The sequence below is a fragment of the Mytilus californianus genome, unplaced genomic scaffold (assembly GCF_021869535.1).
Source record: "Mytilus californianus isolate M0D057914Y unplaced genomic scaffold, xbMytCali1.0.p SCAF_6, whole genome shotgun sequence".
Classification (NCBI taxonomy): domain Eukaryota; kingdom Metazoa; phylum Mollusca; class Bivalvia; order Mytilida; family Mytilidae; genus Mytilus; species Mytilus californianus.
In genome coordinates this window covers 6,622,530-6,650,440 of record NW_026262712.1, presented here as the reverse complement: position 1 = coordinate 6,650,440, position 27,911 = coordinate 6,622,530, and the positions used below count along the sequence as shown (strand labels likewise).

At 31.1% G+C, this 27,911-nt stretch overlaps 1 protein-coding gene across 1 annotated transcript; it reads right to left on the bottom strand.

Annotated features, from left to right (window-relative positions):
• Nucleotides 1–2: 2 nt before the first annotated feature.
• On the bottom strand, nt 3–22,314 carry LOC127706904 (low-density lipoprotein receptor-related protein 6-like). Its single transcript, XM_052211633.1, has 5 exons — nt 22,149–22,314; nt 13,130–13,301; nt 8,361–8,573; nt 5,474–5,586; nt 3–1,165 (listed from the first exon to the last, which is right to left on the bottom strand). The coding sequence occupies exons 1-5, from the start codon at nt 22,216–22,218 to the stop codon at nt 885–887; spliced, it is 849 nt and encodes a 282-aa protein (XP_052067593.1). The 5' UTR covers nt 22,219–22,314; the 3' UTR covers nt 3–884.
• Between the last annotated feature and the right edge of the window lie 5,597 nt (nt 22,315–27,911).

The window sequence follows — 27,911 nt, the reverse complement described above, 5'->3', positions numbered from 1 at the left end:
AAATAAACGGGTACACTTGGTGGATTAGAACAACAAGCTATTTATGTACTAAGTAAAAGCTGAATATGAAATAATGCAAAGCAATTCGAAATAAACAACAACTACCATTTTAGGACAATGATGCATCATCAACTGACTTTAGAAATTGGAAAACAAAATGTAATGCAATAAAATGAAATATTTGCAGGATTGACTTTAATTATAATTCTAAATACTGGTGTTTTAGCAATGACACTTCACAAATGATTGCAAAGGAGAAAGGTCTTGGAAATGATTGTTTTTTTACGTCAAGCGTGATGCTGGATTGCTTTCATAGACGTTCATCCCATTAATTGACACATCTTCAAAACACCCAAAACATGTATGCTTTAATTTACGCGTTTAGTGACTTTAAACTCAGAATTTTTATAAATTGTGTAGTATACGTCTTTGCAATGATATAGTAACGAATAATATACATGGATATTTCAATTTAATGAGAATGTGTGTTCAACATTTTATTTTCTTACTTGTCACAAAACATACCAGTGAGGTGGTTTTTTTTTAAATGTTAGCATCTGTTTTATACTAAATTACATAATGCGTAAATCGTAAAGACTTATTCTCATTAAAAGAAAGTTCACAAGGTTTATTTTGAAAGTGAAAGTTAAATACGAATATTTTATTTTTTTTTTTTGAAAATCGAGATTATTGATGACCTTCGACGTATACACCCATTTATAATGCTTCCTTTTTGTTCAAATATAAGGTAACACATCAGACAATTAATAAATGAATACAGTTCTGAACATGTTTGTATAATACTTGAATATATTACTACATTGAATAACAAAAAATGTAAATCAAAGTCGTTTTTTTGTAATTGCTTATCGTAACAACTTATTTTAATTGATAATGTGCATACCTGCTTGATTAAACACAAATATACTGTGGACTTCGCTGGTATCGTTATAAAGAACAGTCGGGTTGGATCCTGGTATTTTAGTTACCAATAACAACTGATGGTACTCATTGGCATAATATATTTGACTACCAAAAACCCCGATAGCGTAGTAGTTGCTATGAACATTTGTTGAAAGGATTGTTTTAACATCAGAGCCATCGACTTTTGCTGAGTTCATGTCACCATCGACATTAATCCAATACAGTCTGTTTCCATCAGTGTCTACAATTTTGAGAAACTAATGGTGGAACAATAATAATTCGTTCTTACATTAGTAATATACGAGTGTATTGCAGTTATTTGTTTACAAATCTTGTGTATACTTTACGACTGATCGATTCTGGTAAACCGTGAAGCAAACATATAAATATCACGAACAAAGAAATGATTTCAAATGTTATTAATTGTTTTAATTTCCAATCTTAGAAACCAGTAATCACATCTGATCTTCAGTTCGAATGTTCTGTACCAGGAATATACTTATCCTTGAAAATTAGTCATTTTAACACCAAGACCATACTTCTTCAAAAAGTTTGTCTAGTGACGTTGAAGGCATACATCCAAGTTCATTAATGTACGACACAGCATTTGAAATATCTGATCGTTTACTAATATGACAATGTTTTTTTTTTTCTGTGACTACACAATGTTCTCATAGAGACAAAATATAGTCAACACACCTTAATAAGTTATATGCAACAAGCGCACAAAAAGGGAGAAAACCTTGATGAAATGGTTTTAAGGTGGATCATCCCTAAGTATTTCCTTAGATAACATTTTCTTATACTTTGCCAAAATATAAAGTTTACCATTCTTTTGTTAAATATATATAAAAAGAAAATGAAGTATGGGTCACCTTGCTATTTTTGATGCTGCAAGTTGCATAAAATTGCATTATTTGCATTGTTTATTCGCCAAAAAAAATATATCATTTTTGGTAAATAGTTAATTATTTATGATAGAGAATTAAAAAAAAAAATATGGGAAAATTATATTATATGCTTTTAGAACATCTGTTCTCTACCGGTATGCATCTCCCTCTGTCTATCAACAGGTAAGTAGCCGACAAACAATGGGACTGCAGTAATAATTACTAGCATTCCCCCCCCCCCAAGGTTGCTTAGAGTACTACTATTGTCGGACCTATATTTACTAAGGAATCAAGGATTCATTAGTGGAATATTGATATAACTACAAAGCTCATTATTTGCTTCATATGGTGTACATTTATTGTGACTGGTTATAATGCTGACGTAATCATATTGTTGAAGTTCATTCTACCCCTTTTTTACAAAGTTCACCACTATCGTAAAGCAATAACGTTAAAAAGGACCCTACCAAATTGACAAAACGCTTATTATACATGACATGTACATTATGCTCAAGATGCAGACTAACGACTAAAGCCTTTTAATGTTTTCCTTTTTGATCAGAATATATTCTGCTTTATCAGAAAGGCGAAAAATACCAAAGGGGTATTCAAACGCATTAGTCGAAATCAAACTGACAACTGGGGAATGCCATGGCAAAAAAACTAAAATCGACAACATCAGTACACAAAACATGGACAACTAATTACTGAGTAACACATATCTCTTAACAAACCAGGCGTGATATCGGGTGCCCCGGAAGGGTAAGCAGATCCTGCTCTACATTTGGCACAGTTCATGTTGTTCGTGTAAGTACAAACCATGTAATAAGTCAAAATTTGGTAGGTCTCAATCGAGAAAACGAGGACGGGATAGTGGTTACAAGAATTGATACATAGATATCGTCATCGCCAGAGCTGTCATGCTATGAGCATTCCAAAAGAGTTAAGTTTCAATGTGTGAAAACATGTTTAATTGCTTTTCACCACTCAATATTATAATGCAGTTCATACAGGTAGCCTACTTGCTACTTTGACTTTGATGCATGTGGTCAATAAATATATTACTGAAGAATCATATGCATGCAAACAACAAAAAATACATTGACAGGTATTTGGACATATTAACATAAGCTAAGTTTTGAGGCCTATATTTTAGCCTTTTCAAATGGACCATTTAATATCACATTTGAAAGCCTATAATAACAACCTAAAAATGTGCAATTTAACATGATTAAGATAAATCTGACATTTTTGTCTGAGAATTTTTTTTTAGAATATTTATAGTTTCTTATACATTGTATTAGTCCATTTTTTTTTTCTAAAGTTTCAAACCTTAACGCAAGATCTACGAAAAGTTTCCAATGTTTTAGGCTTATATGAATTCTGATCTACAGGAAAAAATATCTGTGGATTACGGCAAATATATATTCTAATTAAAAAACGATCTTTTTTATTAGTTAAGACGACATAACCCTTACTACCCAATACAATAGAAATGCTATTTCTTTCTAAGAAACCCTCATACATTACTTTGGGTTGTTGATTGTCATCTTACTGAACTGTTTATAATGATATCTTCTTACAAAAATAAATTTCTAGATAGCTGACAAGGTTTTAATCATAAGAACAGCTGTATGTCCTTCTGGTGTAATACCACCATTGATTTTCCCCTATTAGTCTTTGTTAAATTTGCACTTTTCAAAAAATTGTGCAGAATTTATCTTTGTTTCAAATAAAGAAATACTTGGCATGAGTAAAGTTTTATCCTGTCCAGTACTATAGAAAAAATTTCACATAACATTTCATTGCATATAAGAAAATAACCATCACTGGAAGTTAACCAATCAAATTTTCCCCCTTTTTTAACCTGTGTACAAGCTTTAGTAACCATGTAACCTCAAGTTTCCAAAATATTCTATAGAAACCCCAAATAAAGAAATAATGGTGCTTTGAAATACCCAAGATATATGTTTATGACTCAGAAATGTTTTACTGCAATGCAATGTAGGATCAATTACCTACAACTGTCAAATTCAAGGGAATATTTTTTTTCGACCTATTTTCGTATGCAACCGGATGTGACGTACTATGATTTGGTGGTATTACACCTAAAGAAGACTTTTTTGTTGAATAAACTGAATGTGACTTTTTTCCTTTGTAATACTGGTTATTTCAAGCATTCCTGTCAAGTTTTGTCATAATCAGTTCAATAGTTTGAGAAAAATCTAGTATAATGTAAGACGACATCTACAGCGATTCGAGCAAAATTTCTTCGAAAAATTCAAACCAAGCCGCATCATGATAGAATATAGTGTGGACCAATAAATGATCAAATATTTATCTCATCTGCCTACAAACAGTTGAATATGATACAAAAGATGACTTTAGGATGATAAATACTACTAATGGACCTCTTATTCTTCCTTATAAAGTCTCTTTTGGTCCATTTATACCTCTCATTTCCTCAAAATTTCTACTTTTTAGGCCAATAAATAAAAATTTTGGGGTAACTTTCACTCATTTATGATAGAAATGTTATTATAAATGATTAATTGAAGTATTCAAGCTGCTTGAACTATCCGTATAAAAGTTTACTGTCTCCAAGGAGGTTTCAATAAGTCCTTGCGTAAAACTTAAATTTATGCTGCGTTCCAGAGAGGGACATAAAAAACTTCTCTTTTGGTGAATAATTTGTTGTTACTGCTTTAAAAATAATTTCATTTACTTAAAACTATATATTTATTAAAGTATTTCTTAGGAAAAATTTTCTAGTATAGCAGAATATAAGAAATAAGGAGAAAAAGCTCCCCAAGACTCTAAGTATGGCTTGTTCTGTCAACTAATATTCATCGCAAAGTCCTATTTCAAGGAAATTTTCTCATAAAATGTATTTTGGAGACTCAATCCACTCAGAATATTTCATTATTTGTAATATTTCACTTAAATAGCAAGAAATTTTAACACATGAGAGTACTCACAAGGTCAAAAGTGCATGTTCAGCTTCCCATATTAGGTGTAATACCACCATTGATTTTCCCCTATTAGTCTTTGTTAAATTTGCACTTTTCAAAAAATTGTGCAGAATTTATCTTTGTTTCAAATAAAGAAATACTTGGCATGAGTAAAGTTTTATCCTGTCCAGTACTATAGAAAAAAATTCACATAACATTTCATTGCATATAAGAAAATAACCATCACTGGAAGTTAACCAATCAAATTTTCCCCCTTTTTTAACCTGTGTACAAGCTTTAGTAACCATGTAACCTCAAGTTTCCAAAATATTCTATAGAAACCCCAAATAAAGAAATAATGGTGCTTTGAAATACCCAAGATATATGTTTATGACTCAGAAATGTTTTACTGCAATGAAATGTAGGATCAATTACCTACAACTGTCAAATTCAAGGGAATATTTTTTTTCGACCTATTTTCGTATGCAACCGGATGTGACGTACTATGATTTGGTGGTATTACACCTTCTGTTGTATTCTCTCCTGTTTTCCGTCTTTGTACAAATAGGAAGTCTTATCATTACAGTGTTGGCACATAGTTATCCAAAATTAAGAATATAGCTATAGTATTTTGTAAATTAAAAAATGACAAAGAGTGACATTTTTAACAACATTACAAAAAAAAATAAATAACTATTGACAACGTACCTATATCCATGCAATAAGCACCTCCTGATGTAAAGCTAACTATCGTCTGTTTTTCCTCTAAATTGAATCTGGACTTAAATATTCCTAAATTGTATTCAGCAATATACATCCACCTGATAAAAAATGAAAGTATTACAAATTTAGGAAATTAAAGTTTCAGGTTGAGTGTGTTTATGTGTATGCATGCGTCCCTACTTTATTAATAAACAATTAAGAGAGCGGCTACCGCTCCTCCATGAAGATGGAGATGTATGCCTTTGTTGGTTCCTTAAATTTGTCAATTTCAAGGATGATTGATTGTTGTTTTCATTTTGTGTTAAAAAAACCCAGTATTTTGTGCACGTAAACATATTTAAAATAAACCAATAGATAGGTTATTGTTGTGGGTCGACTGGGATAAACGGCTGTATATTTGAAGTGTTTCAACCTAAATGCTATACTGAATTAGACTTAATGGTTTGTTTTCTTTGCAACGATGAACCTATTGACCTCTAAAGTGGATGTTGCAATGGTTCATGGTCAACAGAAGCGTGACACTCTCCCGTAAAAAGACATTGTATTTCAGCATCATATTCATATCGGTTGTAATTTAAGACATAATTCATGCAAGCCATAATTTTTTTGGAAGTTTTCACATGGCCTGGGCCGTTGTATTCGAATTTTATCTCGAGCGTTAGCGAGGGGTAAGATTAACAAATATTACGGCACAGGCCATGTTAAAATGATAACAAATCTATGGCTTGCATTAATATTTTCGATTCTAATGAGACAAATACGGTAATTTGAAAAAGATAAGATTGCCGTGTGTATGGCTGTTCTATTGTACCCCCTGTATGATAAAAGGTAATAATTTCAAATAAATCTAAGGCTTGCATTAATTATTTCTTACATAACCACTAGAAAAATGTGTTCAATCCTTATAATTCTTAACCCAAACGTTGGCTACTATTTACTGTCAAATCCATAGTTGACATGTCATAACTAAGGAATGGGCTGCCATGTTGACTTGCTGAAATCCATGAATGGGCGAATGATGCTATCGAATACAAAATGAAACAACACCTACCTCAAAACTCCATGTTAATGCGATATTATCTGAATTTAGAGCGTAGACGTAACGGAATAATCTTCAAATTAAGAATTTTCATTCGTATGACGTCATGTTTTGACAAGTCGTGAATGCACCAAGATCATTCATGAAATTTCGCAGAATTTAATTTAAATTTTTATTTTATACATTTTTTTAGATCTTATGCATTAATTCTTATTGTTTTGCTAGAATAGGAATTGCGGTTTTGTAGTTTCTTTTTTCAATTTCAATTTGAACACTTCGAAATCCACATAGTGTTTGTACATAGGTTACGAATCTTTTGATTTGCGTAGGGGGTAAATAGTAACAGCCATTAAAATATACAATTCTGAAGCGAAAGCAGCACGTCATATTAGAATGCTAGTTTATACATACTGCACAACAAAACAGACGATGCTCTGAGGCACAAGTTTTACTGTCAAATGCAACATGTATAAATCATCAAGACCATGTTTGCATATCTCAGTCCATCCTTGTTTTTTTTTATCATGATTTGACAAATACAGTATGGTCATTTCAGTGCACACACGTCATTGGAGATGTCACTGTTTCCACCAATATACATATAATTATATGCATGTTAAAACTAAAATGGCTTATCATATACGATTATTTTGATATACGTAAATGTCGAGTGAATATCATTGGTTTAAGGGAACAAATGGTATATAGTGCAAGCATACGTATCAATTAGAACAACGTAAATAATCTAAATGACCGATATTAACATCCAAAATCATCATTTTCAAAAATAGATCAATTCGTAATGTTTGGGTTTTTTGTCTTTAGTATTCAAAATACAAGAAGTTCAAAGGTCCAAGTAAAACTTGTTGCACATATCAAAATATGCTTGTAGTTCCACTGATATATGATTCACTAATATTCGCCTAACATCTGTTGGTTTTAAATTCATCTAGTAGTATATACTAGGACATTAAAATTCGAATGCATCGATAAAAGAAATTATTTTTACATCTTCATTTTTATGTTTTCTACCCAATGGTATCGATTGTAGATGGCAATATTTCGCACATAATGATTTATTTGTTATCAAATGCTCCTCCACTTCATAATTGATTTGAACTTAAAACTGCATAATGTAAGTACAACATATACCAAACAACTGTAGACACAAAACAACCAAAAACAAAAGAACACAAAAAACAATTATAAAAAAAAAATTCATACAGAAAAGTGCAATACTTTTTACAAAAAAAGAAAGTCCTTAATGTTACACAAAACAAAAATAAAATAAACACTAAGGAAACTTTAAACTATTATATTGACCTACTAAAATCAACAGAACTAGGCTAAGGGAGGGTTGAAAGTTCACAAATCCATCCACAATTTGTATTTGCCCGTCCCAAGCTATGAGCCTGTAGATCAGTTGTTGTCATAACGGCCTTATTCAAAACAACGCAATATATGCCATTTCGTCGTCTTTTAATGAAACATAAAATCGTGCCATCTTTCAACCCTTGCAAATCGACAAATATCCTAAGAACATACAGTTTAGGTTGTCGATATACCGTGAATGAGGCTTGTTATACCTGTAAGAATGGGTGATTCGTGTTCAGTAACTTCCGACAGAAATGAATAATTGTTAATGCATTTCAATGACAAACTTTGTGGTTACATAATTTGTAAATGATTTACAAAAAATATATAACCTTTCACACATATAGTTAGGAATAGTGCATAAATTGCTTTCTTGACATGTAACTGGAAAAACAACAAAGTTGGTTCGGTTTACAAAAATATTATTTTCTTGCTCACTTTATAGCTAAAACATATTACCCCTTTGTAACGTCAAGTCGTATCGCCCAAGAATTACTTATAGTAGATATGATAGTCACATTGGTTCCGTCTAGAACGCATCTTGAGAGTTCATGTGTACTAATATCAGTCCAGTAGATATGACCATTTGCTGAATCGACAGCTATTCCTATTGGATATTGCTCTGTCTGGACAATTGTCTGTAATGTTCTGTTCTCTGAGGGATACGGAAATCTATATAAATTATAAAAGTTTCCGAAATTACATAGTTTCATAAACTATACTGATGTAGTATTTTACATACAAAATGTATCAAATCTGTTTCGTCATATTAGGGAACAATGTAAATAATATTCAATGGCGAATTGATGGTCATTTAAAACAGATACAAGGAGAGTTTGACCCTAAATTGGTTAGGACAATATCCAATAGATGTCTAAAATGTAAAAGTACAACAACAAGAAAAGAGCAAGTATTATTTCGAGTTTATTTTTTGTTATGTTTTATGAACTGTTGTCATTATTGGGTGACAAAGTTTTAAAACTTATAATAATTTTCAATACTGTTAAATGACCGATTTTGTATGAATATTCCCTAAAAGTCTGCAAATCAAAATCATTGTTTGGTGACTAAATAAAACATATATATAGATATATATATATATATCAACATGACAAACTTCAAAACAATTCTTATAAAATGTTAACTTACTGATTAAAGACATGTAAACAATACTTTACAATAGATTAATCAGATAAACGTATTTGGAATTAAAATACATGTGTTCTATTTGAGTTCTACTTACATATTTTTTCATACGGATCAAACTTAAAGTTGGGTGCAGACCAAGCATAACATGTAGACGCGCAGAAAAAAGTTAACGCAGCGTTTACTCGCGTGCATTTTATGTATACGCCGCGTTAAGTCTGCGTTTACTCCAAAATTTTAGTAAACATAAAAAGTAAACGGGCGTTTACTTTCACGTTTACTTCCGCATTAACGTGAAAAAGGCGCGTCTTCTAATTTTGTTCATAGTAAATTGGCGTTTATTTCCGCGTTTACAAAAATAAAAATTGCAATTTTTTTTTTATATATATAATTAAAGCTTGTACCGTTGTACTGGCAGGAAGAATTCTCTTTTTGTACCTTTGGATGGATTGTATGACATAAAAGGGAGGGAATTATTTCGACGATTTTTTGTTTTTAAAAACAATTCCTTATGTCTGCAGGGATGAACTGATTTAATAAAATTGACATTATACATCGTATAAATGTCGATCAAGTAAATCATTTTTAAATTCAGTAAACCATGAACTACGGCAAATATTTTAAAATAAGTGTATTGTATGAAAACAAAACATTATAGATCATTTGGTGTCGTCTGTTTTATTTCAAGTCTTTAAACATTGCCTAGCTAAATCTACCGTAATGAATATTGTTGTTAGCATATAAAACTTTTTTTTATGTTTTGCAGTATCTGCTTATCCAAATAATTTCTGAAAATATTTGGTTAGAGATACTTTATTTATATATCATTTGCAATTTATGAATAAGCCAGAAAAAAAGTATATTTATAATTTCCACAAATAGTTAACGGGAATAGTAAACGCGTGTTTTGTAAGTACACGTACAGGTAAAGATGTAAAATCTGTACTAAACGCCCGTTTACTACTGACTAAACGGACACAGAGTAAACGCGCGTTTACTCGAGTAGACATTTGATATTTTCATTTTGACCGCGTTAACGCAATTGTAGAAAACGCGCGTTTACTGGTAAACGCGAAAATTGGAGTTGACAGATGAAATATGTGCACGCGGCGTTAACGTGCTTTTACTTTATGTTATGCTTGGTCTGCACCCAACTGTAACATCAGTTGCAGTCGTACCACTGCATACAGATAATATTTGTTTCCATCAAATGCTACAAAAGCTCAACAAGAAATAAGAACGATGCTGTTCGGAAAATGCTGATCAATATATATCGGTATGAAAGATATCTGACTGTGGATTGTTATTGTCGTATGATTGAAAAATAAAAATTAAGTTGACAATTGATTTATTGCTTTAGACATATTACACAAAGCGTAAAGTCTAGAGGAAACATATTTTGTTGGACAATGAAATTCGTGGATAACCCAATACCCTAAACATTTGATACATGACGACAAATTGTTAATACACAGTGAAAGAGAGGAGAAAGATACTAAAGTGATATTCAAACTCAAAAGTCGAAAAACAAACTAAAAATGCCATGACATAAAATTACCAAAAGACAGTCTGCATACAAAGCACAACATCTAAAACTACAGACTAAGCAACTCGACCCATCCAAAAAACCGGAGGTGATTTTAGATGCTCCGGAAAGGTACAATGTAAACAATAGATTAACGGATCAAGTTTTCTAAAATAAGACATTAATAAACTAACGTACTAGTATTTATAAATGTGTTAGTCCTTTTCCCCATGAATTTCCAATTGTTGCAATGAAAAACATAATCTATACAAATCTTTGCTACAATTGGCAATGTCGCAATGTCGCAAGCCTGATATTTGTGCTTCAAGGATTTAAAAAAAAACATGTATTTTTCCTGAAAATTTTATAACATTAGTAATGTCTAAACACGTAGTCAGACGCCTTGATAAATGATAAGATACCCAAGAAAATCAGAACCTATAATTAAAAAAAGACAAACAACACCATAGTAAAGCATGCCGATGTTAAATTAAAATTACTGCACAAAACCAGACAAAGAATGCAAAAGATTAATTAGATAATGAAGTTACGAGATCAATTGAATAGCCTCTTCGTTCGGTAGCTTCCTTTATGCATTAATTATATCGAATTGCAAACTTGAACACTACATTATAACAGGTAATAATGATAAACTAGAAGTCATTTCTTTTGTGAAGATTTTCAGTTTTGCAACACACCCTGTCTGTCAGTTGTAGGTTGAGATATCAAACATACCTAAATGTATGCGCTGAGACTTTTTTCAAGTTAAATGGGATAGCTGTCATGTACAGTCTACTTGTTTTATTTCAAAAAAAAACGTGAAATATTTAAAATGTAACTTTATGAAAAATCTCTATTTAAACGATGTCTGGACTTAAAAAACATGTTAAATATCGTCGGAAAGTGGTTTGTATTTTTTTTTTGGTTACAAAATAGCCAACAACGTCTTCATTGTCGTCAGACCTATAATAAAATGATAAACAAATGTGAGTTGGCTAATGCCTCTGGACACTATGAGGTTCCAACTTTTAAATAAAAGAAGAAACCTATCATATTTAAATCCGCATGATGTTGATAATGATAGTGGTATTTTAAGATAAAGAAATCTTTTGAATGTGCTGGATAATCAAAGTTACTTTGAAAAAAGGCTCCGTTTACAGATATGATTATCACTCTTTTAACTACAAATTACGTATTCTCAAAGTTTAATGTGTCCGATTTTATAAAAAGACATTTTGATAAATCCGGATGATACTGTATCTGCTGCAGTCGCGAATATTTCATTATGTCATTTCTTTTAATACAACTAAATGATACTACAAAAATACAGTTTTAAAGTTTTTTATCACAATATTTCATGTAATCTGTTCGATTTATAGAAAAAAAGTAACTTTGAGGAATATTTTGATTGTAATTAACTATTGCATTGCAGAGTAGTTGTGCGACAGAAAAATTGTGAATGACAATTTAACTTTCTAAAAAACCAAACTAAACAACACGCTACGGCTATGTTGAACAATACATGTAGACATACAGTAAACCTGTAAACAATTATATTGTTCTACATTCACCTTAAACATTTACAGATGTCCTTTTTAAAACTTGATATCAAAATTTACGATTATATTCAAAAATGTATAATCGTTTTGTTACTGCTCAATTGCGATATTGTAACAATAAATGACTACTACGAAATTAACGTTTTTCCTTTTGTTCTATATGCACATGGTTAAATAAAAACATTTTTTTTTTCATAATAAATCTTGTTTAATCATTTAGTTTAGTATCTTACGGGTAACCAATTGTTCACTAAAATATTCTTCGGTTTTTTGTTTCTGCATTTGTATCCAATACAGCTTTGATCTACACTGTGTACTTGTTTTAAGAAATATTCTTGTATTTAAACTTTGCTTTCATCCGCTGAATTATATTATACTTGTACATGTGTATGTGTAAGACATATGCCCTTGAAAATATTAATTTTATAGCAAATTGCGTTTGGAGCATTCTCAAGCTTACCTTTTTGCAGAATGTTTATAAAGAATATAGCACAAGCTTATTTATGTAAAATCGTGTTTGAAATATGATTACAAAACATGAACAAAAGATGATGTAGTTTCTATACAAACCCCTTCGGGATCTGTAGACAAACTCTGATTGAAGCTACTGAAAGCCAAACAATGTTTCAATGATACGTTCAAATGTCAGAAATATGTGATATTAATAATTCTATTAGCAATGGTTTTTGATGTTTTTAAAAGAAATCTTTCATGACATAAGACTGATAAAATCTGTATCACTAATTGAATCGAATTAATTTACAATTTTTTAGAATTGTATGTAGAATTTTACAGATTGATCTAAAATTGTCTCCTATTTTGAGGTAACATTGTTCGTTCTTTTTTGGGTTAGATGAGAAGGGAGATGCCCATATGTAACATCGGAAGAAGTCTTAAAATATTTGATAGAAATGTTGTTTTTATCTTTATACGTGATGTTACCACTTTCATTCGATGTTACCCTTCATATTGACGTACCAGAATAAACGTTTACATACCGAGCGATGTCATAGATATTGTATCTTGGAAAATAAATGAATCTGTTTTTGTAATCATAGTCCATGCCATACACACTACTTCCCTGCTCAACCAGTACAGTCAAATTGCGTGTATCAATATCAAATTCCATAATTGAAGTGTCATTTGAATACAAAAGTTTTCCTGAAAAAGCTGAAAAAAATGTTACGATAATTGTCATAGTTATTTCATTAAAAGCTATACTACAATACACTAAACGGGGTAAAGCCATGACAATAGCCTACAGTTTTACATAGTCGCGATCATTCTATCTTATCTAAATCGTAAACAAATGGTGTCTAGAATTTTTAATAAAGCGAAGTCATTACTTTAATTCACAACAGAAGAAAACAAATATGCGATAAAAACACTACAGTAGGTTCTCGTTATTTCATGGAATATTTAACATCCTTAGTTAATATAGATACTTTAGGACAGTAATATTCCGTAATGACGATATGCATCGTATCTGTATTAACGCATGGATGAAAGGGGATTCGCTTTATCCGAAACTCTAGGAATGAATTATAACTAGTGTGTTTATTCCTGACGTTGTTTTTAAAAGAGGGGTGAATATTCTACATGTGTAAGTGTACATGTAAGTATATGAATATTCTACATGTGTACACGTAAGTGTACCATATTCCGTTGGAAAAACTTGCTAAGATAGAATAGTCAATATTCTTTTTTTAAGATCCAATCAGCATTAAGACTATTAATGTACAACAGGTAAACATAGGATGACCACCAAATATAAATATAACTAGAATTGCCAATGCAAGCAATAGCAGATGTCACCCTGGTCTGCCAATTGATACTAAATGGCAGCCATTTTGAAATTTTCAAACAGTGAATGCAGATATATGCATGACAACAGATCTGTCTGTTAGTTTTGATATCGTAAGGCGCGTTTTTCAATTATAAACAATATTGCTGTTTCCATGGCAAACGGTGGTCATTTTGAAAATTCAAAAGTCAAATGACACATCGACGTATGGTGTTTAACATTTCTGTAAAGTTTTATTAAGATTCGAGCATTTTGAAAATTTTCGCCTTGTTTCCATGGTAACGGCAGCCATTTTGGAAATTGCAAAGTTAAATTCCACATCTACAATTGCCAGTCAACATTTGTGTAAAGTTTCATAAAGTTTAGAGAACTTTGAAAATTTTGTTTTTATGATCAGTTTCCATGGCAACATCGTAATTTCGAGGAATCTCAAAATCATCCAAAACATGTATATACAACTACATTGACTTTCGTCAGGGTAAAATGAAAGTATTAATTGTGTGTTTGCTATCAAAAGGCTTGAATAATAAAACAATTCGAAAAATAAATGAAAATCCTTAAGTAGCAGTAATTGTTAAAAAAAAAAACCTCATCGTTATCTTCAAGATTCATACACTGCATACATTATGACAGTCCGAAGCTTTTGTTTATCATAATAAATAAAGACAACAGTAGTAAACCGCTGTTTAATAGTCAAATTCTATTAAGCAAAAACAAATCCGGAAAACAAACTAGAACCGAGGGAAACACATCAACTATAAGAGGAAAACAACAACAGAAACAGAGAACTATAACAAAAGCAACCGTCAACATACATAGAAACGGACTGCAGATAACAACTACAATATTCTTGACTTTGTAAGGGACATTTTAAGAAAAAGTAGAGGGTTGAACCTGGTCTTATGGCTAGCCAAAACCTCCCGCTAATATGGCAGTGTTAAAAATACCGCTAACATGACAACACTTAGTGACAGGAATACAGTACAAACAAACCCAAGAACACTCCGCACAGAGAAACACATAAATAAATACTGTAATAGTACATTACAACATGTAAACCGCAGAATAACAACGGACTCCTCCAATGATTTTACGACAGTACACCAGGACACCAGAAACGAAAAATAAACTGCGCGTCATATGAATGGATCAACCTAAAAAAAGTGACGTATTTTATATGACATTTATATAATCACAGGTAAATTTCTAAAAATAAAATAGATTTGTTTTATTTATAGACACGTACAACAATATTGAATTGGGATTGAGTTTGTAATGGTGTTATTCTATGCATTTTCTAACCATGACAAGAATATTACAATGGAATTGTGTTTGTAATGGTGTTATAATTTGTATTATCTAACAATTTCGGTTTTCTTCTAAATCAAAATGGTGTATAAACAAAAAATCCTGTGCATATAGTTGCTTAAAAATAAAATAAAATTGAGAATGGAAACGCAGAATGTGTCAAAGAGACAACAAACTGACCAATAGCAAAAAACAGTTAACAGCGCAAGGCCACTAAGGCCATCAGGACCGCTCAAAAACAAAATAAGCCAAGATTGTATGAATTCATGTAGTACTTGATGCGTTATATAACAACAATAAACCTTTAACAAAACATGCACAAAGAAGATTTTGCCCTTTTTTAAAATGATGATCATAAGTATGTTACTGTTAAAAATGGAGAATGGAGAATAAAGACAATTCAACAAATTCCGTATAATATCCGTTAGAAACTGACTTCATGGTTAATGTCACTCGTCTAATCTGTAACACTCTTCTGTTGAACAAGATTATTTTTTGTTAATATTTATAAGTTGGATAATGTGAAATTGACGATAATCCATTGTTCGTTCAAATCAGAAAAGTAGCTTTTAGATTAACAACCTGTATGTAAAATGTTTTTGTATCATCTGCCAATGCGTGTTCGACCACATGTAATAAGATCAATATGGTTATGTAAAACCTCATTATGCGTTCATGTTTGTATGTGTCTTGGAAGTTTTCCCTGTCTTTTTTTAGACATCTTTTATATCGAATCACTATAACAAAACATGCATACATAATGAGGGCATATTAACCGTACATTCTGAATTTGACAAAATCGTATCTCAATATACACCTATTATAAATAACACGTACTCATAACTAACTTACCTTCAAGATTCCTTTATCATAAAATAAGAAAATGTGAAATGATTATAAATGATTCAACTATCCACAATAATCCAGATGACGTGTATTTAATAAGAAATAAGAAACAAAAACAAATATTATATACAGGAACAAACGACAAACACTGAGTTACAGGCTCCTGACTTGGGACAGACACATACAAAATATGGCGGGTTAAACTAGTTTGAAGGCGCGCCAACCCTCTCCTAACCTGGGACTGTGGAGTAACAGTACAACATAAGAACAAACTATAAACATCAGTTAAAAATAAATGAGAGCCAGTAGGAAAACAAAACAAAATATCTATGAATTTTAAAAATATATCCAAAAAGAGGGGTGTTTTGTGAATTAGCTGAATTTACAAAATGCAGCCTAAAGAATGGACAAGCCATATTACAAATTATATCAGACGATTTTGCCATGTGTTCGATTCATTGTAAGCTTTTCATCGATGCATGTATAGCACACATATTACAAATCTCACAACAAGAGTCTGGACATAACTTGTTTGTATTAAATCAGTCATTGCAAAGCTTGCTGTGACAACATAACTAGGCGATTGGACAAAAGCTGTGTGAAAGACCTAAATGTATGTTCTTATGGGGTCATTACGGAATTACTGAAGAGTTAGAGCACTAGTCTTTTAACATTCTTTTAACAGTAAATATACTTGCTAAAAGTTGTTCAAATAGTGTATGCCCCGGTACTGTTTTGCGTTTTAAAATGTCAAATAACTATAGGAATTGGAGAGAAAGATATCGGTCAGATTTCTGTTTTGCACAGTGATACGTTTTTTTCATCCCAAACTGTTTGTCGCAAACTAGCAGTTAGATGAACAATGAATGGCCACGAGACAATAGCCAACATGCAAATAGATGATTATGAACATCAATTCAAATATAGTTCAATATGGACGTTGCATATTCCACACTGTATAACAAGCATTAAATAGCAAAAAAAAAAAAAAAAAAAAAAAAAAAAACAAAGACAAACAGGCACCAAGTAATACTGAACAAAAACTTGGAAAACTTAGGTTTTGTGGATGGTTAAAATGTATCTGTTTCTGTTAAATTTGTGCAAACAATAGACCAAAGCGGAGATTAAGAATAGGATGCTAGAAATATGTTTTCCGAGAAGACACATCGGGGACGCCCCACTCCTTAATCCAGCTTAGGGCTCTAATTATAGATCAACTAATTATGGATCTTGTTTTCTTCCTTTTCATACACATTTTAACATCTGATTATGTATAAAGAAAACACATGCACAGTCTTGCACTATATATTTTCAGGATTTAATACTGATTTTTAGTCAGTAATCACCACAATGGGACGAGGTGTCTTAGCTATACGGAGAGGGCTCATAATAAAGAAAACGGACGTTTTAAAAAGTTTTACACAAATCTTGACAACAGAAGTCATATTTGTTTCGGTTTACATATATCAATATTTCCATGGTTTTATATATATTGAAATATAGTGTAGGCTTGCTCTTAAATAAATGATTTTCCATTAATCGTTCTCTTCAGAAAAAAAATGCTTGTAGTTTAAAAACATTCAAGTAAAATGTCCCCACTTCACCTAACACTGTTTGTTGTACAAATATGATCCAAATTATTATAAATACATTTTTGTTTTTGAATCAAGAGGTGTGAATGCAAAGAAAGTATATTGAAAATATAAAATCAAAACATCTGTCATTATAACATAAAATGACTTAATAATTGGGCTAACTATCGTCTATGTAAAGAGTACAGGACAATTTTCATATGAACGTAAATACAAAATGCGGAAATTTCGTTTGAAAGAAACACAAAAATATAAAACTTCCTTTGACAATATGGTCTGTATAATCTTTATATGTCAAGTTCTATAAATCATGTTTTCGACCAAATAACCTCCTGGAAAACAAAAGCCTGAAGTACAAAATGCAGTTTCACATAACTGCAGCATAGTCATAATTATTGTTGTCGTCGAGTGGTCTTTACTATCCTTAAATGACAACTTCGAACCGTCCTTGAACCAATTAAGCGTATTGTTCTTTGAACATTGAAATAAAGAAACAATAAAGAATCATGAAAAAAAATTTGTGAAATCGTTAATCAACTATATACAATAGTAGTGCATCGATTTTCGTCATTACGTGTTTTTTTATTTTTTTTTCTAATTATAATAGAAAGATAGGAACTATTAAAAAATGATCTGCAAGATCCCACAAGATGTCTATTTTACACAAAACAATTGTGTGAAGCTTTACAAAATTAACCAGAAAAAGAGCTTGCGTCTTAGAACCTCTGGTATTGCGAAGTGGCCTTGTATCAGTTGTTAGTGTTTAGTACGTGTCAATTATTGACTACATTCAATCATCTGTGGTCGCTTTAAGACAAGTATGTTAACATTTCCTTTTTTAAATGCAAATAAAGCTTTTGAAAGTTATGCTTCCAGTGCGTTTTCTGGATTAATCTCCGTCATAAATGATCAAACTACAAACAAATTGAAAGTCAAGGATTGATGTGAACTCAAACACGTTGAGAGCCATACGATTAAAAGTGACCTTAAAAGAGAACTCACTTTCAATGTTTATGACATTCACTAAAATTATGAGATAATTAAGTTCACCGTTTATAAATCTGTAAGTATGTGAATGGTTGGCAAGACCAATGTGTTGCTACCATCCTTGACCAATCACTGATAATGACTTATATGTATATATTTTTTTTAAGGTATTCTAGATGGAAGATTTATGTCATTTTAACACATATGTTGCTTACATCTACGTCATGTGGTCTCTGGTGAGAAATTGTCTCATCGGCAATCATACCATATCTTCTTTTTTATATTCTTTGATCCATCACTAACCAAAGTCACACTTGATACGTTATATGTCTTTGCATGCTAACAATGTTTTTGTCATTGTTTACCAGTGCAGATATACATATATGTTTGTCTAGATATCAGTGATCAATATAAAGAGAAGATATATTTTTGTCTTCTCATTGTACATGTTGTAAGACCTTATTTTGCAGTAGTAGTTTGTCATTGCCTTAACATATGTTAGATGTGCTCAATTTAATAAACAGCAATGGAAATTGATCAAACAGTTTTCTATAAACAATTATAGTAAATGTAAAAGCAAAATCTGTCTTCTTCCCTTCACAGAATAAAACATTTTTTTTTTTATGTTACTAGGCATGTATACTTTCGTTTAGAGAGATATAAAAATAAGTTTAAAACAAAACGAAATTTTCAAAACTTCTTACAATTTAGTGGACATATCAGACATGTAGGTCAACTCATTAAGATATTTCTGTCAACATGTCCGGTTAAACTTTACAAAACTACTTTTACTGGTATCTTATTAATATAAACATTTAACTATCAAAATAGAAAGCTATGTTGTGTTCCATACTGTGTTTTTGGCTAAATTAGTGCCTTATACATGTATATTCTCTAGTATGCAGATCCGTTGTACATGCCTGTGGGCATATAAATGTAGAGCTAAAGAGGGATCACAAATTTTCACTTTCCATGATTATTTATTTCGGTTGTATTTAGGATTGTATGTTTATATGTATTTTCAACATGTGTATGCCTTCTGTATAATGGCCTTTCTTCGCTGGTATACCACGTATTTTCTTTGGTTCTTTAAGCCCAAAATAAGTTATATTTAATGTTAAATGTACATTCATTACGTGATGAAGAAATAATTGCACCAAATAACATGAAAAGCATTTTATATTTTGCCAATAGGGTAATCATATAATTTTTATTATGTAAGAACTATTTGTCAATCTGAACTGTTAGCAAGATTAGAATTATTCTTCATTGCAGACTTTTTAATTCTGTCCATGAAAAGTAAACTGTGCTAGTAAAACGCATACCGGTATAATTTTAGTAGTTATAATCAATTCTGCAAAGTGAATACAATTCTAATCAATATCAAATTGTTTAAAATTTATCATAATGAATATGAAACTTTACATGTGGAACAAGCCATGACAATTCTGATCAGTCAGTAGCAATCTCATCAAAAGAGGCAATATAAGCCATACAAATTGATATAAATTTTATGAAAAGACAAATGTTCCTGTCAAAAAGTTTTTGTTTCTTTCCTTAAGATTCTGCGGGAATAGATAGGAAGGTTTGTATTGGGTTTACATATTAGATAAAAACATATTTAATGGGAAAAAATCAATAAAGAATAGACAAGAATAGACAAAACAAAAAAAAAGATTATTGGGGTGTTAATTTATAAATAAAAAAAAATGATTGAAAAGTGAAATAGTGAATAGCAAAAAAATGATCTGAAAAAAAATATAAGAATGAAAAAGTTAAGAACACCCCATACCTCGCCGCCGCTGCCCCCCCCTCCCCCCCCCCCCCCCCCCCCCCCACCGCTTCTTTTCCATTTTATTCAGACGAGCAGACATGGAATGGAAGGTAGCTTTGTAAAAGATTTAATTTCAAACCAAATTGTACAGCCTATATAAGGAAATAAATTCTAGTCTATAACAGTGCACATGCTTAACCAAAAATGGCTTGAATAAACGGTGCATATAAAAAAAAGTCCTTGAAATGTGTTTAAGATTTTAATGAAAAATGACATGTTTGTGTTCAAACAACATACATATTTTATTTTATAATATAAGATTTTGATGAAATGACACAGCTCAAACAGGAAGCGGTGCAAAACAAAAAAAAACTTTTAACGAAACAAACTGATGTAACAACGAGAGTCAGGGCTAAATGACTAGAATTCAATTATTCGAGGCCAATAACAAGGGAAATGATCATTCGGGTTGCCAAAAAATAAATTACCTAACTTTTCCCCCAGAAAAACAAAGTGTCTTTCCTTTATGAAAATTTAGACAACGCACCTGGGCTGTAAGGTCCACAAACTGTCAAAAAAAACATTTATCACAAGTACAATGTAGTGAAATACCATGAGCTATGGCTGTATACATTTTGTTCTCAGATTTTGCTGTGAAATCATTTCTGCAAATGTTACACTAGCAAATGATTGTCTTTGTTATCTTGTATCGCTCTGATGAGCACTTGTTCATTAGCAGACGATGTAAACTGCTTACTTTACAATATTTCCTATTTTGTTCACATGCCTCTTTCGCATATTTGCAAGCCCTTTTCTAATGTATAACAAGGACTAAACTGCTTCATTTCCTAACAGAATGAAGATCGCTATCTATAGGTTTGGATCTGCATTACAGAATTCATGAAAAGCAGCTATCGTGTTCGTTTATTATGAGTTATCAATATCTTTGTGTCTTCCCAGACTTCGAGAAAATGCTCCTTTTTTCCAAAACAAAAGTGCATTTGAAACAATGAAAATTGCAACAATAAACTTTATACAGTTATGAAATTGCAGTTTTCAATTATTCACCTCTTCCTATATGTATTTAGATAACATCGATCATTTAAAATTATCAAAATTAACTGTAATGGCTTATTTCGACAATAAGCATAACTTACGATATCATTGCGCAAAAATCTGCGCAGACCGATTCAAAATTCAAGCCTTCGAACTATCTTTATACTTGGTAGACTGTGTTCCAATGCGGTCAGTTATTTTCATTATGTCACAATCTCCGTGGTCAAACATCGATACATATTCGAAATTAAAAAAAATCTTTTTTAATATGACCCTCTAGTACAGACAATGGTCATCCTCGTTACGCATACATGTTTTGTAGATTGATTCAATATAAAAGATGTTCCCCCAAAAATAAGGAAAATATTCAAGACATATACAAATGATTGTAAAACGTCAATTGAATCTGTACTTTATAAAGGCGTTTCAAAATATCCATCTATTATAAAGTGTACGTACTTATACTCAATTTAATAATTTATCTTCGAGATTCCTTAAATATAAAATAAGAAAATGTGGTATGATTGCCGATGAGACAACTATCCACCAATGTCTAAATGATGTGGTTTTAATCCGAAAATCTTAAAGAACACAGCCCTTTTACAAATTTGTTTTAATTTCTATATCATACACTACGAAATATTACTTACATGATGCCAGTAGACTGCATTGATTTAAAACAAATAAACAAAAACAAACGTTTACTTCCATTTCTGCCATTTTTTTTTTTTTTTTTTTTGGCTAATGAAACCTGTTAAAGGAAATTATTAACTTTTCATTTCAACAAAACAATGGTTTTATATGAGCGTACTTTTCTTCCGGGTGTACTATTAGCGGTATGTGAATTATCACTAGTTACAAATCATGTCGTGCAATTATTACCTGTATTCCAATGAAAAATTATGATCTACAATACACAGGACAATCTCATTTCATAAAGGATCGCTTGTGGTTACTCATTGTACTCCGAGGTTATTAACCCGGTTATGTTTAATAAAAGTACATCTGGCAGGACTAATTAGACACAAATCTTTAGAGAAGAATTAAAGTGCATTGCATTGCTCACCTCTTGTTAAAAACCAAACGATGTTATAGTTGAATTTCGAACATGCCCAAATCCGAAATTGTTGATTTCAATAAAAATGCATAAACAAAAAAAGTACATATCTTATTGAATTGAGGATAGCCGTTATTGGATTTTTTTTTATTTAGTTTTTGTTTTTGTTTGGCATCCGTATACCACGAGGAGAAAGGAAGGACTTTTAAGAGGACCTTGGGATATGGGCTAAAGTTTAACTTTATTCTTTTACGATATACTTTTTTCATCAGTCACTCTTACTTTGAAACCCTTGATCCCTTTTGATCCCATCTTTGTACGGGCTCCAGAATTTGCATGACATATTAGCCCCTGGACACTAAGGGAGCAATCAATAAATCATATCCATATATTGACTTGTATAGTGTTAAAAGACTTTAGTGATTAATTCTCTCAACAAAATTTCCAGTTCTTAAATATTTATTTTGTTTTTAAACAGTAGTATATGACTGTATAAATAAATTTGACAAGATAAGCTTTAAATCACTTTTACGGTACGTAGAGAGGTTCTTGTATGATAAAGGTTACTATATCATGGAAAAATTCAAAGAATCTGTATATTTCAATTAAGATGATATATTTGGTTTTGATCTAAAATAAATGGTTTCTGGTAGTTACAAAACATTTAACTGAATCTAACATACAACTCAATGAAATGTTGTTTTTGTTGCGAATTATTTTGTTTTTTTTTTTGCTTATTGTAAAATACTGTACGACAACCTGTATGTTTTTATAGTTCACATCTTCGTCCTTTAGACCATATGGATTGTTGTCTCATACCACACATAGGTCCTTATTTTTAACTTGGTTATGTAGGAAAACAGTATCCAAGACAATCTTTATATCATTTCTGTAAGGAATACTTCTTCTATCAAGGTAGACAAGATGCCATTGATGGATAGAGTGGTGTATTACATCCAGTCGCAAATATCACATGCATACCATGATTGAAACTTGAATATATAAGCCCTCCTTTGTAATAGACTGACACTACTGATATGGATGTAAAATATTTGCTTATTTGCAAGGTGGTGACAAATTGGAATAATATAGCTTTATATTTCAGAAGGTAGAAGACCTAAATGTGTTATACCTTGTATTCGGATGCCTTCTGTTACAAGCTTTCCGTCTGTAATATGTTGTCCTTGACTTCATATTTATGGTTAAGCAAACTTTGACTACATGTCCATGGTTCATTGGTTCATGCTAAGTTTTTTTTATTGTTAGGTCCCTTTTCTTAGATAATAAAGCTTTAGGTCAAAAGTATTTGATATATGGAATGTTTGTATGTTATATATATATATATCTGTCTTTTAAGTTCATTTAACCTTGACCTCAGTGTCCATGGTTAGGTCTTTTTCTCAGATACTAAACATGTATGGTTATGTGTAATAAGCAATAGGTTAACTATATTTGTTGTATGCTATTATTGTATGGTGTATATTTCCGTCTGGGAGAATCCATCTGACCTTGACCTCATTTACATGTACATGGATGATTGATAATGTTGACGTGATACTTGAAGTAAAACCTTCATCTTAGACTTCCAACAGAAATTCAATCATGATCAGTAAAGCAGGCGACATTTCACCTTGTGTTCTCTTGTAAAATTTAAACGCCTTTTCTTGAGTTGCGATAGTTTTCAAATATCAGACCAAAAATAGAAAGAAAAACCACATGATGAATCTCTGGATACGTAAATTTTAATTAGCAAGCAAAATACGTGCAAGTCATTCTTGTTATTCAAGAAGTGGAGGAAACCATTATGTAAATGCAAATCATTTGCTCTGATAAATGAGCCTCAAATATTGGTTAGCGGGAGTTAAGTATTTTGTAATTTTTTTATTTGTTCCATTTTCATTTCCACAACTATTATTTTCTACTAATGCGATACATGTTCTGATATTCATAAACGTAAAAATCGCACTTTTGTTTTGTTGAAATTGAATTACTTGAAATACATTCAAACTATAAAGAAAATGCCGGAATTTTATCAACAGCTGTGATTTAATTTTCTGATGTATACATTGTAATAGGATTTTGTTCTTTTACTCTTATTTTTTTTCGTTTTACATCGATCAAAAAGCGCAAAGACGATATCTTTAAAACTTGATTTTAACAGGAAGATTTTTGTTTCTCTTATTGATATACTATTTCTAAATACACTAATTATATTGATCCACATATCTTTTAAAAAGACACATTTTCTTCCTTATAACATTAGTCTTTAAACAAGGATTTTAAAGTGTTCTAAAGATAAAATCATATACATAAAGCCACACCTGATGAGATAAGGTGATTTTATTTCCATTGCAGTGGAAAGTGATAATCTACAAATTTTTTTGAGATATTCATTTGACGTGACTCTGTGCTTATGTATCCCGTCATACTTTGAACGACAAAATTATTTTATTTATCAATATTACTTTTACTGTTAAGTCTGTTTTTTGTGATATACATTTGACGTGACTCTGTACTTATGTATGCCGTCATACTTTGTACCACACAATTATTTTATTTATTAATATTACTTTTACTGTTAAGTCTGTTTTTTTGTGATTACTATGTTACGTGACTCTGTATTTATGTATCCCGTCATACTTTGAACGACAAAATTATTTTTATGTCTACCTGTGCGAATTTCAAACGCGCGATTTTACGCCAGTACTTAAAACCTTCCATCCTTTATGGGTTGATTTTACATAGATAAATAAAATCGTATAATATAAGCAAAATAAGGATGTTAAATTTGATGTATGCCTTTTTGTGCTTCTTCGTTACATTTGTTTGTTTTTATAGTGATTAAGATGATAACACAATGTTGACTGCTGTACCCCTATGTTTGACATTTTTACCTATTGTGTCTGTCTGTTCACGCATCGTTGTCAATATAATGGAATTTGATGCGACTGTCATACAAGTGAGAAGTTTAACTAGCTATAATACAAGGTTCAATCCACCATTTTCTACATAAGAAAATGCCAGTACCAAGTCAGAAATACGACAGTTGTTATCCATTCGTTTGATGTGTTTGAACTTTTGATTTAGCCATTTGATTGGAGGCTTTCTTTTTGAATTTTCCTCAGAGTTCAGTATTTTTGTGATTTTACTTTTTGCAAAAGACAAAAAAGATTTTAAATTTAAATTGGTAACGTCAATGTCTAAAGTGGTGTACTACATATTGTGGTGTATCATTTTCTACAGTCCAGTATTTATATATCCATTATAGCTTTTTTTTATAATTTTATAATTTTTGGTAATTACTGATATTTATGAGATGTTTAACTCTTCAGACCCGGAATATTTTAAGACTGGAAAAAAAGACGCCTATTTTTTGCTGAAGAACCTGTTTTGCAATTGCAGTTGAAATATTTTTTATTGTTCCTGTCTTTTGGTGTAACATCAGCATACTCATACATAGTGAATAATTATCACCCGCTTCTCCAGTTAAGAATTAAATTATATTGAAAGAAATTCCATAAAAGTTAAACCAAATCTACGTAGCTGTATTTGAGTTCTTCACTATCGTAATGGAATACAGATAGTAGCATAGACAGTTCAAGTGGTCTTAGTGTATGATGGTAAGTACAAACACAAAGATCTCAATTAATTCCGATTAATAGACAATTTACATGTTATTTTTTTTCTGCAGCAGTCAATTTAATAGTTGAAATATAGTAACACAATGCACTCAATAAACAGAGAAGAATTATAAGATAATGTTAATCTGAACTTTTTGTCCGATTTATGCTAGCTACAATATCAATAGTATATTTTTCCGTGTGTGACCTTATAAGATATGCTTGGTTGTCTCTAATTTTTATAACATTAATCATATTTCATAACTGTGAATACATTGTGGATAAATAAAAGGTTAATGATACCGAGTAAATTGGCTGATAGTAGGCAATGGACGTTTTACAAAGCTATTAATATCGTTTAGATCAAAGGCAATCTTTAGCTAACGAATATAATTGATCGACTACAGAAATTTAAATTGATCAGTACGATACATTTTGCAGTGTTAAAGATGATAAAAAAATAAGTAGAATAACAGAATAGTTTGAATTGCAAAATTGTTCTGTCATTCAATTATGTGCATACAGGGGTCTTTAAAGTCATCTACAGTCAAGTACAGATAAAAACCATTAGTTAGTTTTGTCCATTCTCTGTTAACAAATGCTTTCAATTTTCTAGAAAATGCTTGATCTGTAAATTTTCAAGAAGGCATTGCAAGAAGAATAATATTTATTTATTGGCGAAGTAAGATCACGGCTTCTATCGGTTACCAACCCATCAACAAAGGGTATTTGGGTAACCGTAAATTAAAATCTTTAAAATAAAATAGATAATTAAAATTGAAATAAAACTAAAATGTAATGAAATAATGAATTAATAGTGTGCGGAATTGAACAGGTTTTCTTTAATGTTGAAGTATATGTACAGACAACACACATAAATCTGTAAAATAAAAACAAAAACAGCAGTATCGAAAATAAAGGGAGAGGCTGGGTGGGTATCAAGTAATCATGTGTATACTAAATTAACTCAAAAATCTGACCTAAAATCAATATAAATCCTTGACGATAGCGTTTGCAAAATTTGTGATGAGGAGTGCAAGAGCAGTTAATTTATATGTAGTGTAATAAATTTAGACATGCGCGTCTGCTTTGACCTGCTAATGAACTATTGCTGGTCTTCCTCTGATAACGCGATTAAATGGTCGAGCCCTTTAAATCGAATTATAAGAGATAACACATGTTAAGAATAATATATATTTATTGGCGAAGTACGATCACGGCTTCTGTCGGTTAACAACCCATGAACAAAGGGCCTTTGGTAACCGTAAATTAAAATGTTTAAAATAGAATAGATAATTAAAATTGAAATAAAACTAAAATGTAATGCAATTATGAATTGATAGTTTGCTGAATTGAACCCTGGCAACAGATGTCTAAATCAACATGAGAAACTACGTTTTAAGTGTAAATGAAGATTACATGGATTGATGTTCTAAATTAGATAATAATAAATCAAGTTTATCGGTACTGGTGCAGCCTATAAAGTCCGCTACTAAACAAATTCGAAATTTTCTGTCATAACAGAATGTTTCGAAAATTGTTACCGCCAACCAGTACTATGAAGGTGAAATAAAAAAACCTGTATGTTAAGGAATCTGACCGCCGTAACTACAAGCTAACAGATTCCCGAAGCCATGGACCTACTTTGCCGTTTTGTTGACAAATTGTATGTGAAAATTTTATAATGTCAAATAAACCTTGCTGTCACCTATACAAAAACAAATCATTTCCGATAT

Excerpts from the sequence above, each read along its gene's own strand:
- LOC127706904 (XM_052211633.1), bottom strand. The coding sequence starts at position 22,218 with ATGGCAGAAATGGAAGTAAACGTTTGTTTTTGTTTATTTGTTTTAAAT. Across the intron at positions 5,587-8,360 it reads CGACTTGACGTTACAAAGGG|GTGGATGTATATTGCTGAAT; the intron begins GTAATATGTTTT and ends ATTTTTTATCAG. Across the intron at positions 1,166-5,473 it reads TGCTTATTGCATGGATATAG|ACACTGATGGAAACAGACTG; the intron begins GTACGTTGTCAA and ends TCAAAATTGTAG.